This window comes from Ascaphus truei (genome assembly GCF_040206685.1).
Source record: "Ascaphus truei isolate aAscTru1 chromosome 12 unlocalized genomic scaffold, aAscTru1.hap1 SUPER_12_unloc_7, whole genome shotgun sequence".
In the NCBI taxonomy this organism is placed as follows: Eukaryota; Metazoa; Chordata; class Amphibia; order Anura; family Ascaphidae; genus Ascaphus; species Ascaphus truei.
Genome location: NW_027453843.1, coordinates 342,778 through 368,921, shown reverse-complemented (window position 1 = coordinate 368,921; position 26,144 = coordinate 342,778). Strand labels below are relative to the sequence as shown.

The 26,144-nt window shown below is 45.7% G+C and overlaps 3 protein-coding genes across 3 annotated transcripts; 1 reads left to right on the top strand and 2 right to left on the bottom strand.

Moving 5' to 3' along the window:
• The first annotated feature begins 12,601 nt into the window (after positions 1–12,601).
• On the top strand, positions 12,602–13,073 carry LOC142473855 (histone H3). The gene has a single exon (XM_075580799.1). It carries the CDS (start codon positions 12,626–12,628, stop codon positions 13,034–13,036), a length of 411 nt encoding a protein of 136 aa, XP_075436914.1. The 5' UTR covers positions 12,602–12,625; the 3' UTR covers positions 13,037–13,073.
• Positions 13,074–13,525: 452 nt separating this feature from the next.
• LOC142473854 (histone H1-like) lies at positions 13,526–14,466 on the bottom strand. Its single transcript, XM_075580798.1, has one exon. The coding sequence runs from the start codon at positions 14,430–14,432 to the stop codon at positions 13,776–13,778; it is 657 nt and encodes a 218-aa protein (XP_075436913.1). The 5' UTR covers positions 14,433–14,466; the 3' UTR covers positions 13,526–13,775.
• Positions 14,467–23,752: 9,286 nt separating this feature from the next.
• On the bottom strand, positions 23,753–24,148 carry LOC142473843 (histone H2A type 1-like). Its single transcript, XM_075580788.1, has one exon. The coding sequence runs from the start codon at positions 24,146–24,148 to the stop codon at positions 23,753–23,755; it is 396 nt and encodes a 131-aa protein (XP_075436903.1).
• Between the last annotated feature and the right edge of the window lie 1,996 nt (positions 24,149–26,144).

The window sequence follows — 26,144 nt, the reverse complement described above, 5'->3', positions numbered from 1 at the left end:
AGAGAGGTCGGGGGTCGCGCAGGTGTCCCCGGCTGACCCCGCGGGAGTCCCGTGGTACCCGCGGGCCTGCGGTACCAATGTTGTGCCTACAAAAATACTAAAATATATTTCTAACTAAATACACCCCCCTAACACATACAGTACAATAATGTGCAAAATAACTATTATTCAGATATGGATAATAGATTATTTGCCCATTATTAAATACTGCATTAGCATACATAAATAAAGTAAATAAATACAGTTATACTTACCACAACAACAGGTCTGTCTGTCCTCCGTTGAAAGAAAGCATACAGAATATACATAATAAAGACATTCTAATGGCCCCTAACCCCTTAATCACCTTAGCGTTTACTAACCGCTATAGTCATTAAGGAGTTAACCCAGCCTGCCCCGATACAAACCCGGGAGGCCTAAGCACCCACCCTGAACTGACTATACCCACCCTGTACCCATTGAGTAGTATAGTGGTACATCATACCCATATAATAATAATATGGGCATGATAAGCCTCTATAGCACTCAACGGGCACCCTAATTACAATACATTAATGCACCAGATACACAATAATAAAACCTAACTCCAAAAAAACATACTTCACTAAATAAAAACAGTAGCCAGCTAATCCAATGAATACAATCAATAACAACATCAACAATGAATTAATTAAACCATTAACCAATCAAAACAATTAATTCCTAAACCAACTCAAAATGAATAGTAACACTAACCAATTAAGCCAATGAATTACTACAACATTAATGAATGTAAACATTAAAAGACAAAGAAATACATTCAAACAATATCTGAAATAACCATTAAATGCATTAGCTAACATAATACAACATTAACTACAAACGAACATGTTAACTACAAACGCCAATCTGATTGGCTGGCATCATTCCCTTTAAGTGACGTCATGTAAAAAAAAAAAAAAAAAATTATAGTCGGAACATGGTTTTAACAGCCAATCAGGTGACTGTTAACCATTTTGAGGCTAAATGTGACATCACAAGCCGTATTTAAGACCGTGACGCCTCATTTGAGCCGAAGAAGACGACGAGACAACAACGGTTGGGATTCACCATGGGGTTTTTTGGACTGACAGATGAAGATAGAAGATGGTGATTAAAGAAAGAAAAAAGAAGATTTGGGTACCTGATCCGAATCTTCATGGCGATGGCATCGGATGCTGTTTGAGGCCTTCAAGGTACGTGAGCTTCCTATTACCCCGGGAGTCGGAGGGGCACCGCTTCTAATGGTAAGTACTATATTGAATGTTTGTAAATGTCTATTATTACAGGTTTCTTCTTTGGATGTGTTTTTTTTATTTTTGGGGGAGGCACATTGACTGATAATATATTAATCTGTACCACTTTAAGGTTCAGATGCATACATTACTATGACAATATTTGGGGGGCATTTGTGGCTTGGTATTGCTGTTGGTTGTTTTAATTTCAATTTCTTATGTGGATGTGATTGTTTGTTTGTTTCCTGCTTAATGCTAATAAAATGTTTGCGATTGGTGTTCGTTTGTAGTTAATGTTGTGTTATATTAGCTAACGCATTGTATGGTTATTTCAGATATTGTTTGAATTTATTTCTTTGTCTTTTAATGTTTACATTCATTAATGTTGTATTAATTCATTGGTTTGATTGGTTAGTATTAATATTCATTTTGATTTGGTTTAGGAATTAATTGGTTTTATTGGTTAATGGTTTAATTAATTCATTGTTCGTGTTGTTTATTGCTTGTATTCATTGGCATAGCTGGCTACTGTTTTTATTTACTTTATTTAGGTATACTAATGCAGTGTTTAATAATGGGCAAATAATCTATTATCCATATCTGGATAATAGTTATTTTGCACATAACTGTACTGTATGGGTTTGGGCGGAGAGTCGTGTATTGATGTTTGTTAAATCTTTTTTTTAATATACATGTGTTTCATAGTGTAGATGTGCAGGTGGTCTCCGGAGCTGACCCGCATTGGTTTTATGTCCGGTGACCCCCTGCTTCCCGAGATACAGGCACCTTTATGGGGTGCCGGTATCCCCTGCAGTTTCAAGCTTCCACGTCACGTGACCGGGACATTTAAATGCTGCAGGGGATACCAGCACCCCATAACGGGGCCTGTATCTCCTGAAGTAGGGGGTCCTCGGACCTGAAACCAATGCGGTTCAGCTCCGGAGACCCCCTGCTCATGTACACTATTATTAAAATGATTTTAATTAGTGTACAATCACCTGTAACAGCCTTGCATGGAGATGGCAAATCACCATGCAAATGTTACATGCAGCTTTTTTTTCTATCAGCTAGCGTATGGGAAGTTTAAGAATGCTAGCAGGGGGGAAAAAAGCAACACGTACGCTGTGGGTGTTTTGAGCACATACGTTAAAAAATGGGCTCAAGGCCTTAGTGAATCGCGTCCCCGGCCTCACTTTTTTTTTTTTTTTCCAACATTGAGTTTATTGAAAGAGTTTTCAATACATAGAGTATCACAGTACACATCAAATGAGTCTCTCAAACATAACACTCCTGTGCGATACCAAAGTACTCCCGCGAGTACCTATTCAGTCTGGATCGTAACATAACTCCGGTTTTGCATTGTGTGATACAATTAAGGTGCTGCGCTATGGGAGAAATAAAATAAAAGTGAGGCTAGGGGGGGGGGGAGGGTGTGGTGGCCCCGCGAGTGCGGTCCTCTCCGGCTTTTAGGCTAAAAATTGGTACTCAGATCATGATTTACATCATCCCTCAGCTCTCGTTGGCGTATCTCTTTGGTCTTTTATGTCTTATTGCTTCCCTGTGTGTGCCTGGGATGCCTGCTGCAATGTTCCCGTCCTTCAAATGGAAACGCATTTTGAACTATTATTGCCAGATTGTGGTAACCTCAATCCCCGGGATATCGGTCTGTTCCAACCAAGGCAACCAAACTTTTAGATATTTATCACCAGTGTCATTAACTAAACTCGTTCATTTCTCCATCTGGCATATGTACCACATTAGATTTCTAATCCTGGGGATATTTGGGGTTTCGGGTTGTTTCCACATAGCTGCGATCTCGCACTGCGTTGAATTTGCGAAATGTCCAACCAATTTATTACCAGTTTTAGAGAGTCCCGGCCATGGTCTATTCAGGAGGAACAGCCACGGGTGCGGGGGAATTGTGAGATCAAAAATCTTCTGGATCCAATTTCTAATTTCTTCTCAGATGGGTGAGATACGGGGGCAAGACCACAGCATGTGTAACAAGTCGGCCGATGCTCCACACTGTTTTGGACACAGCGGGGAGTATCCTGGCACAAACCTTGATAATTTCAGTTGGGTGAGGTACCATCTCATCATTACTTTATATGTGTTTTCCTTTAAAGTCGTGCAAATAGAGCTTTTGGCTGCCGCCTCAAATATGGCCGTCCAGTCCTCCTCTTCCAGGACTTCACCCGGATCAGTCTCCCACTTAATTCTATATGCCAGTTTTTGCTCTTGTCGTGTGTTCCCAGAACCCACTATTTCTCCATAAATCTGCGATATGAGTCCCCGTGTGTCTGTTTCAGTCAGTCAGAGCTTTTCGAATGTAGTTAATGGTGGGTATGGCGTGTTCTTGTTAAAGTACGCCCTGAGCTGGAAGTACCGGAAAAATTTGGAATGTGGGATGTTTTTCTCAGATCTAATTTGTTCAAATGATTTAATTTTATTTGGTATCCCCTCCAGGTCTCTCAGTCGATTATATCTATTTTGTTTCCAAATTTCTGAGGTGTGTTCTGGTAATCCTGGTGCAAAGTCGGGGTTACCCCATAACGGGGATATCAGCGAGTGTTTGGATGTTAGGGCATATTTAAATTTAGCGGCCCCCCAAATCACCAATGAGTTGATCATCGAGGAAAGCGGCCGGTCAGTCCATTTAACGGCTGTTTTAGGTAACCATAATATATTGTCTAACTCCAATGGGGAGCAGACTGATGTCTCCAGATCTACCCATCTTTTCAATGCTGGTTTGATCTGCCATTGTGTGAGTTGACACAATTGCGCCGCTTTGTAATAAGATACCAGGCAAGGTACCGCTAGTCCCCCTGTCCGAATTGTCTTTCTCATAATTGTCTTGTTTACTCTCGATTTTTTCCCACCCCATACAAAATTGGAGATTTCAGACTGAAGTGAGAGTATTTCCTTCAGTCTCAGTGGCACTGGTAGAGTCTGAAAAAGGTATAGGATACGGGGGAGGAGATTCATCTTTACACTATGTATCCTACAAATCCAGGAGATCTTATATGGCATCCACTTTCTCAGATCATCTTTTAGGGTTCAAATCAGTTTGGGATAATTTGCTTCATAGATGACCTTATATTCTTTAGTGATATGAACTCCTAGATACTTAATATGTTTTGGTTGCCAATTGAAATTGAAGTTCAGACTCAGTAGTTTTTCTGTTGCTTTTGGGAGGCTGATATTCAAGGCCTCTGATTTGGTTTGGTTAATTTTAAATCCAGATAGCCTATTAAATTTATCCAACAGGTCAAATAGGTTCGGCAGAGAGGTAAGGGGTCTGGAGACCATCAATAAGATGTCATCAGCATACAGGGCAACCTTGTGGGATTTCGAGTCTATATTGATCCCTGAGATATCCGGGTTGTTGCGGATCTGCGCTGCTAGTGGTTCCATACACAGGGCAAATAAAAGGGGAGATAATGGGCACCCCTGTCGTGTACCGCTTTTAATTTGAAATGTATTTGATGGGAATCCCTGGTGTATGACCCTAGCAGCGGGGCCAGAGTACAACGCCATTACAGCGCCACTCACCTTGTCCCCAAAGCCAAACGCCCCAAGCGTCTTTCGTAAATAAGGCCAGTCAATCCTGTCAAAAGCTTTTTCTGCATCCAGACTCAACATCATAGCTGGTATTTTCTTATTATTGGCTATCTCTAGCAGATCAATGATTTGTCGGGTGTTGTCCGCAGCTTGTCTACCTTTAATAAAGCCGACTTGATCTGGATGTATAAGTCTGGGCAGGATGTGACTCAATCTATTGGCTATTAGTTTGGCGTATATTTTAATATCAGTATTAATGAGGGAGATTGGGCGATAACTTTTGCAATCTTGCAGATCCTTTCCATCTTTATAAATCACTGAGATAGACGCTTGGAGCATCTTCTCCGGGAACGGGGCTCCCGCCAATACGGCATTAAACATTCGGAGCAGCCATGGGGATAGGTTCTTAATGAACTTCTGATAATAGAGCCCTGTGTAGCCATCAGGGCCTGGGGCCTTAGATGGCTTGAGGTCAGTTATGACCTGGGTAATTTCGTCCATTGTGAACTCCGCTTCCATCACCCCCCTGTCCACCTCATCTAGCCCCGTCAGTTTGGCGCTCGTCAGAAAATCTTCTACGGCCCTTGTGGTTTTGATACTATGTGCCGCTTTCTCTCCATTATATAAATTTTCGTAGAAAGATTTGAATTCTTCCACTATATTTTTCGGATTTGATGTAGAGGCTCCAGTTTTTAAGCGAATCGCCTGTATGTTATAATTTGAGTGTTTGGTTTGTAATTTGCCCGCTAGCATAGTATCTGGCCTGTTTGCCTTTTCATAGTATTTCCTCTTTGACCAACTCAATGATTTGTCTGCCTGCGAGGTCAGCAGAAGGTTTAGTTCAATTTTGGTGTTCTTTATTTCCATTAATATCTGCGGGTCAGGTCGTTTTTTGTGCCTTGTTGTGAGGGCATGTAGTTTATTTTGGAGCGTCACCAATTTGGTGTTTCTCTCGCGCTTTCTGCGCGCTGCTATACCAATTAATGTGCCCCTTATGGTTGCCTTATGGGCTTCCCAGAGGGTAAAGTATGATTTTACTGAACCATGATTAATCTTAAAGAATTGGTTAATTTCCTCGCCTACTGCTCTGCAAACATCTGGGATTTTTACCAGCGATTCATTAAGTTTCCAGTTCGCACCAGGCCTATCAGAACGAATATGATGAGTGCACCGTAGCTCTATAGGTGCATGGTCAGCCCACGAAATATCATGGATCCTCGTAGAGGAGACCAAGGGGACCAGTCTACTAGAGATGAAGAAATAGTCGATTCTGCTATATGCGTCATGGGGATGGGAATAGAAGGTGTAATTTCTCTCTGTGGGATATAACTCCCTCCAGATATCAGTCAGCTGATTTTTCTTAAGTCCCTTCTTTAGTGCTTCTACTGCTTTTCGCTGCCCATATCTGGGTGTGCCCGACCTATCCAGGTTTGGGTTCATCGCGAGATTAAAGTCACCAGCCAGGATAATGTGGCCTTTGGCTATCTGGGCCAATTTTTGGAAGAAGTCTCTGAAAAAGTCATGACTTTGCTCACCAGGAGCATACAGCGTTGCTAGGGTGATCGGTTGTTCGTGGATAATTCCCATAACAATCAAGAATCTGCCTGCCTTATCCCTCCTGAGTGTCTGCATTGTAAAGGGTACACTATTATGAAAGAGGATCCCCACTCCTCTCTTTTTCTCTGTGGCAGACGCTAGGTAGAATTGCTTATAATGGTTATCTAAATATTTAGGGGAGCTGCTAGTACTGAAGTGTGTTTCCTGCAAGAGGAGCACGTCTGATTTTTTCCTTTTGTAATCTATGAATGCGGCCTTCCTTTTTATGGGGCTGTTAAAGCCATTGACATGGTTAGAGATGATATTTAACGCCATTTAAATCGTATTATGTGTATGCATTTTCCTGGTGTGTAACATTGTTGATACCTCATGATCTGCATGACCTGGGTGGTCCCAGAATGGGCCTGTAGGACCCCGAATGGAGTAGGTGTGGGTGATATTTTATTATGTGTGTTCTGCGCATCGATATGGCGAGGTGGCCTGGAGGGGGAGGGTATGGGGGGAGCGTGGGAGCACGCAGGAAAAATAAACAAAGTGGGAAGAGCCTTGTCTGGGGTGAGCCAGTACCGGCTCTGTGGCCCTACGGACTGGACAGTTGCCTGGCACCACTGGGTTGTGCTACCAGGCCTATATAGATCTGTCCTCTGTAGGGGAGAGCGGTCCTCATGGGCTAGCTCCATGAGGTACCTTTTTTGAGGCGCCGACGAACTAATAGGGTAGTTCGCACCGGCAGGTCAACAAAGTGTAAGAAGTGAGATAGTGTAAGTGTAAAATTGTAAAACCTCTAAACAGTTCTAAGTAGTTTCAACTAAACCTGACTTAGCTTTAGTTGAACAGCTGTGGCTGGACGACCGGAGACCCCTGTCGATCGGCCGCCCTCACTGCCTCACCTCCTCCTGCAGTGCTGCATACGCCAATCTCTGCTTCGCCTGTATCCTTTGGCAAGGACAGGGCTGGGTCAGGTTCCACATAACCCTCAAGCAGAGGGGTACCCGAGGCACACATCCCCACGGGCGTCTCCGGGCTCCCAGCCACACCATCTGCTGCAGGGATAAAGATAATGAACATAGAATAACATTAGGCTGTCTCTTAAACTAGACGGCAAACAAATGGGGTATTTTTCACCACGAGCAGGGCAAATGGGAACAACCACCTGTAGCGGGTCCCCTTTTCTTGCAGGACTTTTGTTATAGGGCCTAGGCTCCTGCGTCTGGCAAGGGTAGCTGGCGACAGGTCTTGAAAGACCTGAAGCCTGAAGCCCTCAAACTCCAGGGATCTCGCCTCTCTCGCCATTTGGCAGACAGCATCTTTTATGCGGAAATAGTGGAACCGCACTATTATGTCCAGAGGGGGGTCTCCCGCTTGCGGCCTTGAACGGAGCGCTCGGTGGCAGCGGTCCAAGTGTAAATCCTGCTCCGATTTATCTGGGAGCCAATGCTCCAGCCATTTTTGAACAAAGTCCTCGTGAACTGTAATAGTTTCTGGGATTTCCCTGATGCGGACATTGTTCCTGCGTTCTCGGTTTTCAGAGTCCTCTTGTTTTGTCTGCTATCTCTCGGACCTTTTCTGCCAATTGAGATACCGTTTTATTAGTTTGTACTATGGCCCTCGTGTTGGTATCCATTTTTTTCTCAAGGGTCCCGGTCCTTTCACCCACCGCGTCCAAATCTCTCCGCAGATTCCTGAGTTCTTTGCGGAAAAAGGTCTTCATTTCCCCGCAGAATTCACGGAGATCCTTTCTCCTGACCAGTTCCTGGTCATCTGCTAGTGGGGTTAGTGTCTCGCTGTCGGACTCTGACTGCATAGTCGGTGTGGGTGATACAGAGCCTCCTGCTGCTGACGGTGTGGCTTTGTTGAAATATGTCTTGACCGAGGGGTCTTTTTGCTTTGATTTAGCCTTGGCTGGCATCCCCAGGTATTCCGCCAAATTTATCAGCCTTCTGGAGGTTTTTATGGTGATTTTTATTGTCACTTTGCTATATGATTCTTGCCAGTGTGAAGGGAGCTAATTCCCTAAGCTGCCATTCACCCTGGCTTCCGGGGGCGAGTCCCCCGGCCTCACTTTTTAACGGACATGCATTTTTTTAACATCAGAACGCAAACCCATTGAGCTTAGTGCATAGCCCCCATATAATACAATGAGGCTGGAGCTTTCAGGCTTTTCGTTCTCTCCCTTTATTTACATTTCACAAAACAATCTAAAAGCTGTTTAGATTACAGATATTCTAAGACATACTAACATATGTTTTAGAAATATAAACTATATTTTAAACATAGGCAGAATTAAGGGATGGTATCCCTATAAACGGGTCTCAGCTGACTCAGGGCAAAGTGCATGCAGACTAATAATAATAACCTCTGTGATCAAGGTATAGGAGCAAATATAAGTGCTGGGGAAATGCAGATAAACCATGTGTAATGGTACATGAAGTGGTATATGTGTACTGATGGCGTTGTGTGGCTAGCTCAGGTCTCCATATATGCCATAAAGTCCCCAAACAAGCCCCAACAGAACCAAAAAGTACATACCAAAGATGATCTTCGTTTCAGTGAGATTCCCCTTTTGCAGCACAGCTCTTTCCTTGTAGTGGGTGCTTCACGTACATAAATGTACATAAAAAAGTATTCCCAAGGGGGGCACAGGCGGAGCACTGCCAAATCAATGAGGGAGAAAAGGGGGCTGCATCCAGTAGTTATTAAAAATGTATTTATTAAGTGGTCAAAGCAAGAACATAAACACTTTTACGCGTTTCGGGAATTGCGTCCCTTTCTCAAAAAGTTTTTTTGAGAAAGGGACGCAATTCCCGAAACGCGTAAAAGTGTTTATGTTCTTGCTTTGACCACTTAATAAATACATTTTTAATAACTACTGGATGCAGCCCCCTTTTCTCCCTCATTGATTTGGCAGTGCTCCCCCTGTGCCCCCCTTGGGACTACTTTTTTATATATTTTAAACATGATGGAAGTTATACGATATATAGCAAGCTGTGCAAAAAAAAATCTGTATAATAAGGCAGAACTATGCTTATAGGAGATCATGTTAATATGGATATTAAGTTAAAGGTGACACTGTATGCTTATATGTGTATTTATTTCCCAGAATCCATAGCTGCAGTGGAAACATGGTATAACACAAGAAAATGGTGATATGCCAGGTTACAGACAATATACGACATACAATTTTTCCTCTACAGAGGAGAGTAGAAAGGTATGCAGATTGATACATTGAATCAAACACTGAATGTTTTCAATTTAGAGAGATACCTTCCCCCTGATATTATTATTGTAGATTGGTTGCAACATATATCAATGTTACACTAGTTTGTAAGAGTAGCTAATTATAGCAATTGTATAGGAGATAGTTACTTAGTAGGATTGGTTAGTGGAGATTGTGACACATTTGACTAAGTAGTTATTTGCATAGAAAATGATCACACTAGTGTTATTAACTTGGTCGCTTGAGCACCTGTTTAGGTAAAAGTAATCACCATGTTGGTTTAGGCACATAATAATAATAATAATAATAATAATAATAATAATAATAATAATAATAATCATAATCATAATCATAATAATAATAATACTATTATTATTTGTTAGATTTCCTTCACTGAGGTTGTCACAAACAATGTATTAATTTTATTTTACTTATTTCTGTGGGGCAAAACTATGGTCTCCAAGAAATTAGAGTATTTAATGTATTGATTCCAATACATATGTAATGCATTTTATCTATAAATAATAAAAGAACAAAAACAGCATTGGATACGTTATAGATAATATATTAATTAGAGGAGGTGAACTATTGGAAAAAAACAACTGTTTTTCTCTTCACCACTTAAAATAAAGATTGGTAGGTTCATGTGTAATGTTTGTTCATAGTAATAGTGTAACAAGTATTAAAAGTGAAGGCTTATTAAGAATGGGATATTGAGTGCTGCTTTGGGGAAACTAGCTCTTCAATTTGTAGTTACAATTAACTAACTGACTTATTCAGGATAAATATGAAATCTATAGTTTAAAAAAGAATGAACAGTATGAGAAGATACATTAATTAATAATAAAAAAAAAAAAAAAAAACATATTGAAACAATGGAAATATATCCTTATCCATATCTGCCTAAATGGTGAAATAGTTTGACAAGCATTGGAAAATAGATGCAAAAACACAGCAACAATTAATGCATAATTAAATAGTCAGCTTAAATGCTAATATTGTATCTGAAACATAAAAAACAAGTCTTGATATAGTTCAGCTTATGTTTAAATGTATTAGATGGTGTTTATTTACATTGGTAATTTTAATATTTCATATTCAGTAATATAGTTCAATAAATAAGGAATGAGGATACGTTTAATAGATATCTTTAAATACAGGCCCCTGTTCAGTCTAGTTATATAACTCTAACATCAGATGTTCATCTTTATTTAGAAAATACATAATACATTATGGAATATTTAATTTGTGCTTAAACTATAACACATTGTGTATACACATATACAGACTTGGTATTTTAATTAAAAGCAAACTACTGTGACTGGAGCATTAGAGGGAAGCCAAAGAGCCCGGTTAGGAGCTGATCAGATCACACAGAGCAGTGACAGCGAGAAGACATTGAGGGAAGCCCCATTTATAGCGCAGCACTGCCACCGTGTGGTGCTCTGGGAACTGCAGGCATTAAGGAAACGAGCCGCGCGGTTCCGCCTCTTTGTGTCTCTGTGTTCGGGTTTATAATAATAACACAATGTGAACATTAGAAGAAGAGGAACCAAGAAAGTCCCATTGAAGCAATGATCTGGGAAAGAAAACCCCTCATATTACATTTCACCGATTAAAGATCATTTGAATACTTGGTATATGTACATGTTCCATGTCAGAGAGCTCTGTGCTGTATCTGTGCAAACACTAATGTTATCACATTAAATCTTTTTAATTGTCCCACTTACAAGCACTAAATATATAATAACTTTATTAGGACGATATCGGTCTGAGGCGGGATTTTTGAACATCGCAACGGCTTTCACAGAACCAATCAGAGCGAAGGGCGGGACCAAAGCAGCCAATCACAGCGATCTGCAGTCCATAAATACGCAGCTGCAGCGGTTTTTTCCTTTAGTTTGACAGAGTTTGGCATGAAGGACTACTGCACAAAATGATCAACCTGAAATTCCCAAACTACCTGATTAAGCTGACTGCAAGCTACTTGCGGGAGCGCACATTCCACGTGGCTGTGCGAGAAGAGCTCTCAACAACACGCCCCATCCGCGCTGGCGTGCCACAGGGATCAGTCCTGGGACCTTTCCTTTTCAACCTCTTCATGAATGACATCCCCACAGACCTCCACAAGACTCAACTGGCACTCTACGCAGACGATGTGGCAGTCATCTCCCAGTCCTTCAGAGAGAAAGAAGTAGCTAAGAACATCCAGAAAGCACTAGACATGCTATCAACATGGTACAGCGACTGGCAAGTAGGACTGAACTCCAGCAAGACTACAGCTACACTGTTTACCAAAAAGAGGATCAAGGCACACCCGCCAATCACCCTCAACGGAGAGGCTGTCAAATGGGAGCCAAACAGCTCTTACCTAGGTGTAATCCTAGATAGCAAACTAAGCTGGAGAAACCACATTGAGAAGATTCAACAGAAGGCAACAACCAAGCTGGCAGCACTGTACCCTCTGCTGAAGACAAGGACCATGCCCATCAAGAGCAAAGTCAATGTGATCAAGGCGATCATTAGACCCACAATGACATACGCCTCCCCGGTGTGGAGTGGTTGCCACCAACATCAAAGATCATCTCTCCAAAAATTACAGAACAAGGCGCTGCGGATTGCGTCCAACGCTCCACTTCCTACAAGAATAGCAGACCTTCATAGGGAACTGGGTATCGAGATGTTAGACGAACATCTAAAGAAGCTCAACAAGAAATTCTACAAGGAACTGGACCAGAACTCAAACCCGCTGATCAAGAAGCTTGCTGCGATCTCTGCAAACCCATTTGACCGCTACCCACGACCCATCACAGCGCTGAACCTGTGAAACCAACTCAACTGTGGCAAGTAACACAGATCAAGAAGCTTCCTAAAGAGTGCGACAATACACTCAACAAGAGAACTTGGAGTAATGAGGCTCAAGCCTCGGTATCCAATATCACCACTGACAGATTTAATCTGTCAGTCAGAACAGAACGGTCAGTTTTTTCCTTTATTAGTTCCTGACCGGAGACGCGCACTGACACAGCAGCACAGGATGGCCCGGACCAAGCAGACCGCCCGGAAATCCACCGGAGGGAAGGCTCCCCGTAAGCAGCTAGCGACCAAGGCTGCCAGAAAGAGCGCTCCGGCCACCGGCGGAGTGAAGAAGCCTCACCGCTACCGGCCCGGTACTGTGGCTCTCAGGGAGATCCGCCGCTACCAGAAGTCCACCGAGCTGCTCATCCGCAAGCTGCCCTTCCAGCGCCTGGTCCGGGAGATCGCCCAGGACTTCAAGACTGACCTGCGCTTCCAGAGCTCGGCTGTCATGGCTCTGCAGGAGGCCAGCGAGGCTTATCTGGTGGGGCTCTTCGAGGACACCAACCTGTGCGCTATCCACGCCAAGAGGGTCACTATCATGCCCAAGGACATCCAGCTGGCCCGCAGGATCAGAGGGGAGAGAGCTTAGGCCGGCTGCACCCTGACTTCATTTACACCCCAAAAACAAAGGCTCTTTTAAGAGCCACCACATTTTCAATGAAATGGCCTGATCAATATTAACACACGGATACTGATCTCAATATAGAGAATGAAAGAAGTGTGTTATCCTTGTACCAACATATGTACTTGATGTGTGACAATATAGATAAACGCACCTTCAATATTTGTGTATTCTTTGTCATGTGATATATAGACTTGCATGCATAGTCACCATTTCATGCTGTATATGGCTGCACGTGAAGACAAACCTGTAAATGTCCCCCTCCCATGTGCCACTGGTGATCAAACTGAAGTGTTATGGAATAGCGTGTGCTTGATGCTTTCAATGTGATGTAAACACTTTTTTTTAATAACATGGTGATAAATACGTTTTTTCTGATGTAAACTACACTTTTTTTAATTTTATATAAACCGTGTATGTGAATATTATGTAGACACAAAACCATAATGTCACCTAATATGTCAGTTTGTCTGAGAAAAAATGTATTCGTGAAATAGGTTAGGGACTACAAACTTACACATGCACCTTACAGTGCTCGCAGTATCAATGCATATACACTTATGCTCTGGCAGTGTAACACAAACCCCTGCATGGGATAAATTGGAGAAACATTCCCAGTTACACATTATGTGCACAGCTCTCTAAGTGGGGTTGTGGTGGCTCTTAAAAGAGCCTTTGTGTTTGTAAGAGGCTGAAGTTCTCGGTCTCACTTCTTAGGAGCTGCCGCCCTCTTGGGCTTTGCTGCTTTGGGTTTGGCTGCCTTGGCCTTAGCTGGACTCTTAGCAGCTTTTGGCTTCGCAGCCTTTTTAGCCGCCGGGCTCTTCACAGCCTTCCTGGGCTTGGCAGCTTTAGACTTCTTCGGGCTTTTTGCTGGCTTCTTGGCGGCCGCCGGTTTCTTGACCTTTTTGGGGCTTTTCTTCACTCCCGCCGGAGCCTTTTTGGGTTTCTTGGGGGACTTGGCGGGTTTCTTTGCCACTGGCTTCTTGGGTTTCCCCACATCCTTTTTCTTGGCCGCCTTCTCCTTGCTCTCCAGCTGCTTCTTATTCAGCTTGAACGATCCGGAGGCTCCGCTCCCTTTCAGCTGGATCAGGGTTTCCTTGCTCACCAAGCCCTTGAGAGCCAGCTTCAGGCGGCTGTTATTCTTCTCCACATCGTAGCCTCCTGCAGCCAGAGCCTTCTTCAGAGCGGACAGGGAGACCCCGCTGCGCTCCTTAGAGGCGGACACAGCTCTCACTATCAGATCGGACACGCTGGGACCGGACTTTGCTGGGCGGCTTTTCGAGGCTCCGGCCGCTTTCTTCGGCTGCTTCTTCTTGGCGGCGCTTTCAGCTGGAGGAGGAGGAGCAGGAGCGGTCTCGGCCATTGCAGCTGCAGGTAAAATATCCCAACACACTGACAGAAAGTTATACTGGGGGCGGGGACCTGCCGGGACTTATATAGAGAGCCTGCTGCTCTGTGATTGGTTAGTTATCGGAGTGAGCTTCTTTCTCATTGGGTATAATCACTAAGCCCCGCCCTGACTCTCATCCTCCCGGATCACAAACACTGCTCTGACTTTGTGTTTCTGAGGCTGCAAGAAAAGGGCATTTTATCCCCTAATTATTACTCACATCCCCCCTTCTTGCATGCAATTTATAAGGAATTATATTCTCTTCACTGCTGTATCATTTTTCTGCTGGGAAAGTACAAACACAATTAGGAATAATGGGTGAAAGTTCGGCTCTGTAGCCCGGGATTTGCCAGATTTCATTCATATCTGTCTATTTCTGTCACTTTTACTTTGCTCAGACTAAATGTGCAACCTCCATCCTCATACAGTGACACTAAGGACATATTATTCTACAGTATCAGTTTAAAATAATGTGCATATAAATATATAAACATTGTCTGGGGATTCACTATATATGTACAAGTAGCACAATAATTCCTGAGCAGCGTACATTGCTATTTCATGTTGTTCCATTTCCCCGGTACTAAGCTCTGTATTATTCCATTGTCAGTTATGAATATTGGTTATTAAATGGGAGATTCGAAAAGTTTTGTATTCCATCTGTTCTACAAATGAATAGTTTATAATGATATGTATGTAAAATTATGTTTTCTAAAAACAAAATCATAGTAACATACACATCATGTGAATGACAGTAAATATATTTTAATAATGTAATAATCAAACATCTATTTTGTTTAAGCTTTATAATACAATTGGGAAGTGTTAAAAATATGTTTATTTGTCGGTTACAAAAAATATATATATGTGATATTAATGGAAGATTAGGTTATTTTATTAGTCACCCTGTGTGTTACATAACTATGTAATGTCACTATTAGCACTGTGTATAGGAACTGACATGTTTTGTGACCATTGTCACCAGAGACCAGAACTTTTAACATCTTTACATCAGGATCACTATCACCAGAAAATAATAATAATAATAAAAATAATAGTACGTTCTTGTATAGCGCTGCTAGTTTTATGTAGCACTTTACAGGGACATTTTGCAGACACAGTCCTTGCCCCGTGGAGCTTACAATCTATTTTGTTGGAGCCAGAGACACAGGGATATAAAGTGACTTGCCCAAGGTCACAAGTAGTTGACACTCGGAGTTGAACCAGGCTTCAAACTCACTCTCAGTGCCAGTGTGTTTTACTCAGTGTTTACTCACTGAGCCACTCCTTCTCCCGAATGACACACTAGATGAATAAACAAAAGTTTATTCTGGCAAGCCAGAAAACACACAACACACATGTGACGATAGGGGTAGCCAGCCTCACATAATAAGGTAAAGCCTGTCTGGCTTCCCCTAACACAATAGGCTTCCCCTGCAATAGGTCCCTCCGGTCAACCCCAAATATCCCGCTGGGAAGGCGCCACCAGGTCTGCGGGAAACCATTGGCTCTAGCCCAGTGAAAGCCGGACCCCGGACCTTATTTCTAGCCCTTTCCTGCTCACCATTTTTTTTCACCATGCGCCTTAATGGTCCCCAGGCCTGAGCCTGGGGTGGGCATGCTTTCCCCCGATGGGGAACAATGACAGCCCTTGTGCTTTCTTCTCCTCCCAGCACAAGACTGACTAAATGTGATACTGTGAGGATTCGCTGTTCTGCTGCTCCTGCCCCTTTAACCCTCACTTGCCCATTGGACTACCATAACACCCAAGAGTGGCAAACTGGGGTGGAACTTACGCACGGTGCGCGGTTTCTGTGCAGTCCCCTTCGGTCTCTGGGCATGGAGCGCGTTCTTGCTCCTCCTGTCTTGATGCGCAGCGTGCATGCGTGGTACACGGTCTTGCCAGTGGTCTGTGGTCTCCGCCCCTCTGTCCCGCCCCCATACTGGCATCACCCCTATGCAGCACGGTTACGCCCCTCACTCCGCCTCTACCTCAGCGGGTCCTGCCTCTGGTACCCGGCCCTGTCCTGATATCACTGTTATGCGGCGCAGTTGTGCCCCTCCTCTATCTCCACGGGTCTCGCCTCTGGTTTCCGCCCTCATGGCGGTGCGGGTGTCGTGGCGCACGATGACAGCGCGTGACCATGTCACCTACGGGTTTTGCGGGGGGCATGCACACATTCTGACGCGGTAGCTATTGGCCGTGTAATAGGACACACCTGCATGATCCAGCAGCCTATCCTGTCCGCACGTCTGCTTCCTGGTTGCCTCCCATTGGTGGGAGGTCCTATAAATATGCTCTCAGAGCTCCCAGTCATTGCCGAGCATAACCTCTGTTTGTGTGACGCTGCACTCATCACCTAGTTCCTGTCTGCCTGAACCCTGCTGCCTGACCCTGCATGGATACTACTCTGTGATGCTCTCCTGCACTGACCTTGGCTTTGGCAACGACTACTCTACTCTCTCCTGCACTGACCCTGGATTTGGAACCACGGCGACGCCACTCTCTCCTGCACTGACCCTTGCTTGGCTCCACGACTACTCTACGCTCTAAAACCCTGACCCTGGCTACGTACCCCAACAATCCACTGCTCTATACTCCAAGATTCGCAAGTACCTCACTTACCTTGTCTTCTGTTACCCTGATCCGGCCTGTACGACTGTCCTATACTCTAGATGTGCCTTCGTGGGTGTGGTTGGCATTCTATACAAATCCCTACCTCAGCCCCATGGTCACGCCTCATTTGTAGTGAGCTACGGGTTACAGATATTCCCATTTGGAAGTCTCTGCAAGGGGCGGGCTCATGGACTGTACCCATCTTGGATAGGCTTACACAGGCCATGAGTCACCACCTTACTTCCTTCACTGGGGGGTCACTGGCTCATAGATTAACCTGTTACTGCTCTGAACATAATAGGGACTTGCATAATAGATACACTATGTGGGAAAGAGAGGTATTATGGGACATACCCTGTTACACTGGATAGGGGTAGTTTGGGCAGTTAACACGCAGGTGGCCCAGCCAGTTACACAAGGAGCACTGGCCCTCGTGGGCAACCTCCATCGGCTCTACTTCAACACCCCAGGTTTTTGACTTCTTCCCCCCTAGTTTGGTGGCCTGGGGAGGGTCAGCTACCTTAGGTCTTTTGACCGCCAGCACTGGAGTAAGGGTAAGGAAACGCTATTCCAACTGTGGCCGTGTGGCCACTGTCACGATGGACGGAACGTATCAACAATTTTATATTTTAGGGAAATAGATTGAGCACACAAGTTGAGCAAAATAAACTGACATTTATTTCCTTAATAGACAGACACACGACAACCTTAGAATATACTTGACAAAACACTTACTGAGGAAGAGAATGGGATAGAATGTCCAGAAGTAAAACAAAGCACCAGAATATTGTCTTTTAAAATGCTGTCCTTTTGCAAGGGGTGTAAATTGCCAGCCCAATAAGTCTGTGAATATTGCAAAGTTCTTTCTGGTCCATTGGGGTTCGTTAGATAACCCCCAGCACTAACGGAATCCTGAAGAAGAGTTATGTCCTTGGTTCTGATGTAATTAACTTGTTGCGTTAGGGAATCGTTGCTGCTGCTCTTATCCGCTTGTAGAAGCAAAGTGGAAATTTGTTCACATTGTAAAAGGGAAACAAAAGACAACGGGGATAGCTTAGTGAGCATGTATATAGGGTCGGCTAGCATATCTATAACATACCCGCCCAATCCCTTTCGTGGGAACCTCCATCCCACCAATCTCCATCTTGCCCCCAGTTTGCAGAGTGGGCACTACAGGGATTTCCAGTTGATACAGCGCCTGTGCAACTCTGACACCTGGGCTGCTTACCATATGGGTGCTCCCCTTTTTACCTGGTGTCTCCCAGGCTAGGAGTTGGACCCAAGGTGTTAACTAGCCCAGATGACTAACAGGATCTCCTGGTCAGCGAGCATCCCGGCTAATTCACACTTTGCGGCTCTGGGGCTTTCATCCGCAACACTTCCCGAGACCCATAGCCATTTCCCTAAAAGGGGGTCTCTGAAGTTTGCAGAAGGAAGTGCCCCCAGCTCATCGGTGTAAAACATGTGGTTACTGGTTGCATTACAAAGGCAAGTAGAAAAAGCCTCATCCTGCCTGTACATTTAAAACTGCAGCCAGAAAGGCACTTTATTAAAAATATATGTTCTATTTGTCCTAAAGTCATCACAGGAGATATCGGCATTCGGCCGTGCCTGGGATGTCTGCTAGCAAGTAGGCAAGCCAGGTGACAGTGCGAAGGCTCCCCTTAGACCACCAGCGGGGCTAGGTAAGCCCTTTCAGCACAAGGTTGTTCAGTGGGACGGCGGCATTCACTTTCTGTAGCCCATCGCTGGGAGTTCTGGAGAGCCGGATCCTGCCTGATGTCCTTGGAGAAGCAAGGCAGGGAAGCTCAGTGTAGCAGGCCAGGCTCTGCCCAACGCCCTGGCAGTAGCAATGGGAGAAGGCTTAGTGGAGCAGGGTGATATAGATCTGAAGCTCGCAGCTCCCCAGTGAGAGTGAAAGCAAAGCACGTCTCCCCAGTGAGAGTGAAAGCAAAGCACGGCTGACTACCCCAATACCGTGTGCAATGGCCACCTCTGCCAGGCTTATTGTGCCCAATGTATAGGTTTTTTTCTTTGTGTAACCCTTCCAGAAAAGAGCTAATCACTGATGTCTGGAAGTGGAAAACAGTATAAAGTGGGGATAGGGATGTGGTAACTACACATCAACACACACATTTTATCATGCCGTGATGGTCTTCACCTACCGCTGAACCAGTCTTTACTTCAATCCTCTGCAGATGTGGGACCTGTCCTGTCAAGGCCGCCCGCTTCATCCTCCGCTGACCTGGGACCTCTCCTGAAACCTGGTAAGTGAGAAGTAATGTTCCTTGATTGTAAGTGTCAAATCTATGGTGCGTCTTACAATCACTGGCAGCTTACACAAGAGGAAATACAGTAATACAAATAACACATATAGTCCAGGTCCCCTCTGGACTTCCCCCTTGGTCCCCGGCCCCCTTGGTTCCCCATATTAAGAGATACACCATTGCTTATAGTTTATGTTATTGTTTCTTGTTTATTTATTGTAAGGTCCGGGGGAACAGCTCTCTCTAAAGGGGCTCCCCCCGTGACTTTATTCACCCCGCTCCAGCTCTGCCTTCTCGCCGCTGCGGGCGGGATCTCCCTTCTCCTCCGCTTCCTGCAGCAGCTACTGATCTCGCGCGTGCGCGCGCACGGCAGAGGACTTTTACGTCCTCCCTCAGGGGGAGTTCCCGCCCCCAGCTGAGGCCGCGCACGCCTCTCCCGCGTGGCGCACACGCCTGATGCGCGTGCACCGCTCACAAGCTGCACATCTAGCACAGCTGTGGTGAGTTTCTCCCTACCAATCTCTATCTTTCCTGGGACTGCTCCCTCGTTACTCCCCCTCTCCCTATTGGTCCTTCCTCCTACTTATACCTTGCTCAGCCATTCATTCTTTGGCTGAGCATAGCTTTGTATGACCTGTGTTAACCACGATTGTGCCTGCCTCAGTTCCTGTCTCTTTGTCTCCTTAGTGATCCCTTGCGTACTGAACCGGCCTGGCTGTGGATCCGCTCTGGTCTTCTACCCTTGGTTTGTATCCTGACCTCCTGGACTCCCCGACCCCTTCACCTCGGTTTGCGGATTCCGACCTACCTCCCGGCTCTGGACCCCAGGCTCTCGGTACCACCTATCTTCTGGAACCTCCCTTCTCGTCTGGCGAGTATCTTACTTTATCTTATACTCCCAGACGGTTCCAGACGCCTATTTTCCACTTTCCAGGTGTGTGTCCGTAGCTGTGGGTGCAGTTTGTTACCCATCTCACCTCAGTTTCTGGGTCCCTCGTTGTCCGTGGTGAGCTCAGTGTAACATTATGCTCAGCCCCACAGACATGGACCCCGAAGAGGTTGAGCAACCAAGCCCCATGCAGCGACTTCTCCAGCTAGAGGCGCAGCTTGCCTCCATGACACAGGAGCTCTCTAGACTCTCCTCATTGCAGCCTTCCCCAGGCTCCTCTGCCATGGCAACTGTGGCGTTTCCCTCCCCGGTTCTTCCCGTGGCTGTGGATCCTCATCTCCCGGCTCCCAACCGCTATGCAGGGGATCCCCACAAGTGCAGAGGGTTTCTTAATCAGTGCGAGTTGCAATTTGAATTATAACCTTTGTGCTTCCCCACTGCTCGTTCAAAGGTGGCCTATATTATCTCTCTCTTGAATGGAAAGGCCCTAGCCTGGGCATCCCCCATCTGGGAGCGGGAGCCTACCATGACGCATGACTATTCTCGCTTTCTTCGAGAATTCAGGCAAGTATTCGATACGCCTGGTCGTCAAATTACGGCAGATTCTTCTCTCTTCCATATTTCGCTACACGCAAAGAAAACCCGCACAGCTAGTGTTAGACCACAGTGAGGTGCTGACTGGATGGAGACGTGATTATATCATATGAAAGAAAAAGGACCCAGTCTTTCAGCACTCAGTCACAAGGATTGTAATGTTGTAAATATAAAAATATGCTTTATTTATAACCATGAGTAAAAAATAGGGTGTTAAAACGTAATTAAATAGTATTAAACAGCACGTGACTCTATCCTTAATAACCCACCTGCAAGTATGTGGGTGGATATAATAAGATCCCTAATGAATGTTGGGGATCAAACGCTACTGATAGTAGCTACCTAATGATATAGGCAAGAGGAGCCTGTGAGAGCCCACTCAAAGACACTTTCCATATAAGTGTATCCAGGCGTGTGCTACACACTCAATTGATACACTGTGGATAAGTACAGTAATACTGTGTGACGAAATGCGAGCTAAGTTAGACCTATATAATGTCTGTCCCTGATTAAGATATGCACTGGTGACTAAATCCATTCATCAGTGCTATCAGAGCCAGGTCTATGATGAAAACCTGTGTGGCCCACACTGTTGATAATAGGTGCACACCATTGGGCTAGAGCAGATCATTCTGCGGTTGAAATATGTGTGCCCTTATACCATCAGCACTATGATGGTGGCCAGCCAGTTGGACCCTGGCATGATCATCACTCTTGTCCAACCTGATATGTTTGGGCCAGAGCATCTGCCACCTGTCCGATGGTGCCCCTAAGTCCCTGCAGATGCCCCGTGTTTTCATCGATTAGGGCATGGCCCAGAGCATCCGTAATGGCAGAGACCTCCCAGGCCATAACACCAACATGTTGTTGGGAACTGATTATGGCAATTTTATGTGCCACTAATAGGGGTAGAGTGTGTCCGTCGAGTGTGCCCTATTTTGGGAGCGAAACGTATTAGTGTGTTTCTCTGGTTGCCAATAACTATGTTTTTACCACAGCCTCAGCACCTGTTCCTGCTTGTGGTGCGACACTATCCTTGGCTATTTGCCAATTTTATTTCCCATTGTGGCTGTGACCTGCTGTCAGACTTGAGACCTTGCCACATCTGACACTATGTTTGTTCAGGGTCCCAAGAATGAAACCAGCACTCCCCGGACATTGGAGTTCATCCCTTGGATGTCCTGGAGGAGACCAGTAAAGTAAGCTGGGTGTAACCTGACCAAACTGACAACCCTATCCCTGCCAGTATGACTAGGGCCAATGAGCCAGAGCACAGTCGGCAGTTCCGCAATACCTTGCTGTCAGATCAGAGCTTAGACGGCATGTGGCAGCACGCTGCCAAACCGGTCATTGAGTCCAGATCCGATTGGCTTGTGAGTGCCGCCAGCTCCCATACAGGGAACAGAGCCCAGGGACTCCGGACTGACCATGGACGGGGGTATTAAAACATTTAATAAGTAATGTGTTGGGGCTCAGAATAAACTGGTGCACGCTTTGTGGAGAGTATTTTCATTGCCTGCCACATTTAGCTACAACTGATTGTGTGTTAAGGGCACACTTTTTTTTTTTCTATAATAAACAGGGACCTGAGACTCTGGTAAATAATTACATATTTTGCCTAAATTATCCAGTGATGTACGCACATAGATGGGATTGCAATTGAGTAATGGGTTAATATAAACATATTGAAAGTACCTTGTGCAGGAGGAAGGTGAGTTGGCTAGAGTAGCCGTGTGTATTAACCCTGGTTGCATATCACATGCTCACTTGTGTGCGGTCCGTGACAGAGAGTATATGGGCCACATGCTCACAGATGGACCGTACTTGACATTGCTGTTCCTCAGATTTTAAAAAAAAAATGACAAGGGACAGGTTCTGTAATTTTTAGTTTATAGCACAGAGTATATTAGTGGTACAAAAATAAATTCTGATTATTGTTCTTGCTCATAATGGAATTAATTTGATAAATTGTACCTCCAAAAAACTTGTGCTGTTTATTTCGAAGACCAGATGCTGTAATTATGTGTTCTGCCTTTTGGTTATTGAATCTTTCTACTGTATACCATTATGCTATTTGATTTTCTAACATGTCAACATTAATTATATTATGACTTGATTTTGCATGTTCCAGGGCAATCTGTAAACAACGTTGGTTGAATAATTTTTTTTTTTAATTGTTCTTGCATCAATATTACTCACTTGTCTTTAATGATACATTATATACATTTTCAGTATAATACACCTTCATGACTTGCGAATTTGTGTCCGAAATAAAACAGGTTTTAGCCTTTACAAGCCAAGTAATGAAGATACCGATTTCTAATCCAACAGCGCCATCGTGTGGTAAATTGTTTCAAGAATAGACTCCTAATACCAACACGTTGCGCCTTTTGTATAATCACAAACAGAAACAAACACTACTTTATAGTGTATTAGCCATGCTACACTACTTTGTTTTCATTTATTTAGCGATGAACTAGAAACCGTTTTTTTTGTTTAGCTTTATAGTTATGGTTCCAGCAAACTAAATGCACTTTAATCAGTTCATCAATTTTATGGGATTTTTTCCGAAAAATCATCATGTCGGTAATTAAAGTTCACCCCCAAGTTATATATACAGTAGGTGCCTTTATGGTATTAAATATTGATTTGCTTTCTGCAGTGTCGTATCAAACGCATTACTGTTTCTAATGACAGAACTGACACCTCCACATACATGGACTTAATTATACATTACTTTACAAATGAAGAGAACTATTATCATAAACAATTAAAGTGACTTAGAATGGAGATAGAAATATAATAAACACATGTCCTGCAGGAAATGTGAAATACTATAACGCTTTTTTGATGCTGTGGGTGGCTCTGAAAAGAGCCTTTGTGTTGGGTATGTGGGGATCTCTGCTCCTGGTCTCGGGGGTGAAGCTCACTTGCTGCTCTTGGCCGGTTTGTGGCTCTCGGTTTTCTTGGGCAGTAGCACGGCCTGGATGTTGGGCAGGACACCCCCCTGAGCGATGGTGACCCCTCCGAGCAGCCTGTTCAGCTCCTCGTCGTTCCGCACAGCGAGCTGCAGGTGCCGGGGGATGATGCGGGACTTCTTATTGTCCCGGGCGGCGTTACCGGCCAACTCCAGGATCTCAGCGGTCAGATACTCCAGCACTGCGGCCAAATAGACCGGGGCTCCGGCCCCCACACGCTGAGCATAATTTCCCTTCCGAAGCAGCCTGTGCACACGGCCGACTGGGAACTGCAGCCCAGCCCGAGATGAGCGCGTCTTGGCCTTAGCGCGAGTTTTCCCGCCTTGTTTGCCTCTTCCAGACATCGTGTATCACTCAGACAGCAGCTCGGGTAACAGGAGAAGTGACAAACCCCGCCCCCTGTGCCCTTATTTATACACTCAGACAGCAGCTGAACTCCTCTGTGATTGGTCAGTTTTGAAAACAGCCAATCAGTTCCATAATCCTGTAACCACCAATCATCTAATTTGAAAGAAAACTGATGATGTCATAAACGGTCACATGATAAAGTCAGCCAATAGAAGAACAGAATGCTGGGGCTGCTAGTTTGCATAGGACTCCTATAAATAGAGCTGCTGGGGGTTTAGGTGACATTGTGTGAGACTTGAGTCAGTCAGAGAGGAAATCTGAGGATTGAGAATGCTGCTAGTTTGCATAGGACATAAATAGAGCTGCTGTACCTAGTGCTGTGCGGGATTGAGTCAGTCATTTCATTGATTCAGATTGATTGAACTGACCGGAGAGGCTGATGACTCCTCGAGTGGGTCACTTCCAATCACAGCACCCGCCGCCGACACCACTTTCCGGAGTTTCAGTCGGGGATGTATTGACTGGCCCGTTTGGAGAGCCGCTGCTGCCACGTGGGGGAGAGCCGCCGCTGCCACGTGGGTCATTGCCCATCGCTTTGCTTTATAGCTTTATTGCACTGTATGCTGAGTTCTGTGTGCAGTACTGAGCCCAGAGCTGTGACTTGCTGTGACCCCCGGCCTTGCCCCCCCCCCCTGCCTAGTGCTGTGCCCCCCCCTGTTTAGTGCAGTGCCCCCCCCTGTTCTCTGTGCCCCCCCATGCTCTGTGCCCCCCCCAGTGCTCAGTGCCCCCCCCTGTGCGCTGTGCTGCGCCCCCCTGTGCTCTGTGTTGTGCCCCCCCCGCGCTCTGTGCTGTGCCCCCCTGTGCTCTGTGCTGTGCCCCCCTGTGCTCTGTGCTGTGCCCCCCTGTGCTCTCTGCTCCCCCCTGCGCTCTGTGCTGTGCCCCCCCCTGCGCTCTGTGCTGTGCCCCCCCCTGCGCTCTGTGCTGTGCCCCCCCTGCGCTCTGTGCTGTGCCCCCCCTGCGCTCTGTGCTGTGCCCCCCCTGCGCTCTGTGCTGTGCCCCCCCTGCGCTCTGTGCTGTGCCCCCCCTGCGCTCTGTGCTGTGCCCCCCCTGCGCTCTGTGCTGTGCCCCCCCTGCGCTCTGTGCTGTGCCCCCCCTGAACTTGGTGCCGTGCCCCCCCCTGCGCCGTGTGCTCTTGCTCCCTGCGTTGCGTGCTTTGGGCCGTGTGCTCACCGCCGTGCGTATGTGTGGCTCTGATTTGGGCCGTGTGCCCGCCGCCGTGCGGGTGCGTGGCTCTGATTTGGGCTGTGTGCTCGCCGCCGTGCGGGTGCGTGGCTCTGACTTGTGCCGTGTGCTCGCCGCCGTGTGCGTGGCTCTGATTTGTGCAGAGTGCTCGCCGCCGTGCGTGTGGCTCTGATTTGTGCCGTGTGCCCGCCGCCGTGCGGGTGCGTGGCTCTGGTCTGCGCCTTATTATGGCAGAGGCAAATGTGCCACCTATGGAGACTGCAATACATGATGCTGCAGAAGACATGGACTACACTTTAGTGAAGAAGACAGGCCGAGCAAACTCTGATAGCTCCAATGGTTCTTCCCCTCCATCGGTAGCAAAGACAAAGATGCAGAAGCACAAGAAAGACCAAGGCATCAAAACATCAAACCGCTTCGAGCCACTTGCTAATGCCGATGACTGCTCAGGGCCCAGGTGCAACGATGAAGAGACTGCACTCCCACCCAAAAAGATTCGCATACCACCGGTAATGGTTAGGAATATGAAGACCCACAAGGACCTTGTCGACATCCTCACCGAGCACTGCACTTCCCCGTTTGTAGTTAAACCACGGGCGAACCACGCAAAGATCACTACCACAACTGTGGACGACTACCGGAGCTTAACGGACTGCTTTGCAAAGCAGGGCATAGAATACTACACCTTCCCACTGACGCGCCTAAAGCCCCAGAAATTTGTAATTCGCGGCTTACCAGCAAACGCCTCCG

Bases quoted from the DNA above. Each gene is read 5' to 3' on its own strand.
- LOC142473855 (XM_075580799.1), top strand. From the start codon at position 12,626: ATGGCCCGGACCAAGCAGACCGCCCGGAAATCCACCGGAGGGAAGGCT.
- LOC142473854 (XM_075580798.1), bottom strand. From the start codon at position 14,432: ATGGCCGAGACCGCTCCTGCTCCTCCTCCTCCAGCTGAAAGCGCCGCC.
- LOC142473843 (XM_075580788.1), bottom strand. From the start codon at position 24,148: ATGTCTGGAAGAGGCAAACAAGGCGGGAAAACTCGCGCTAAGGCCAAG.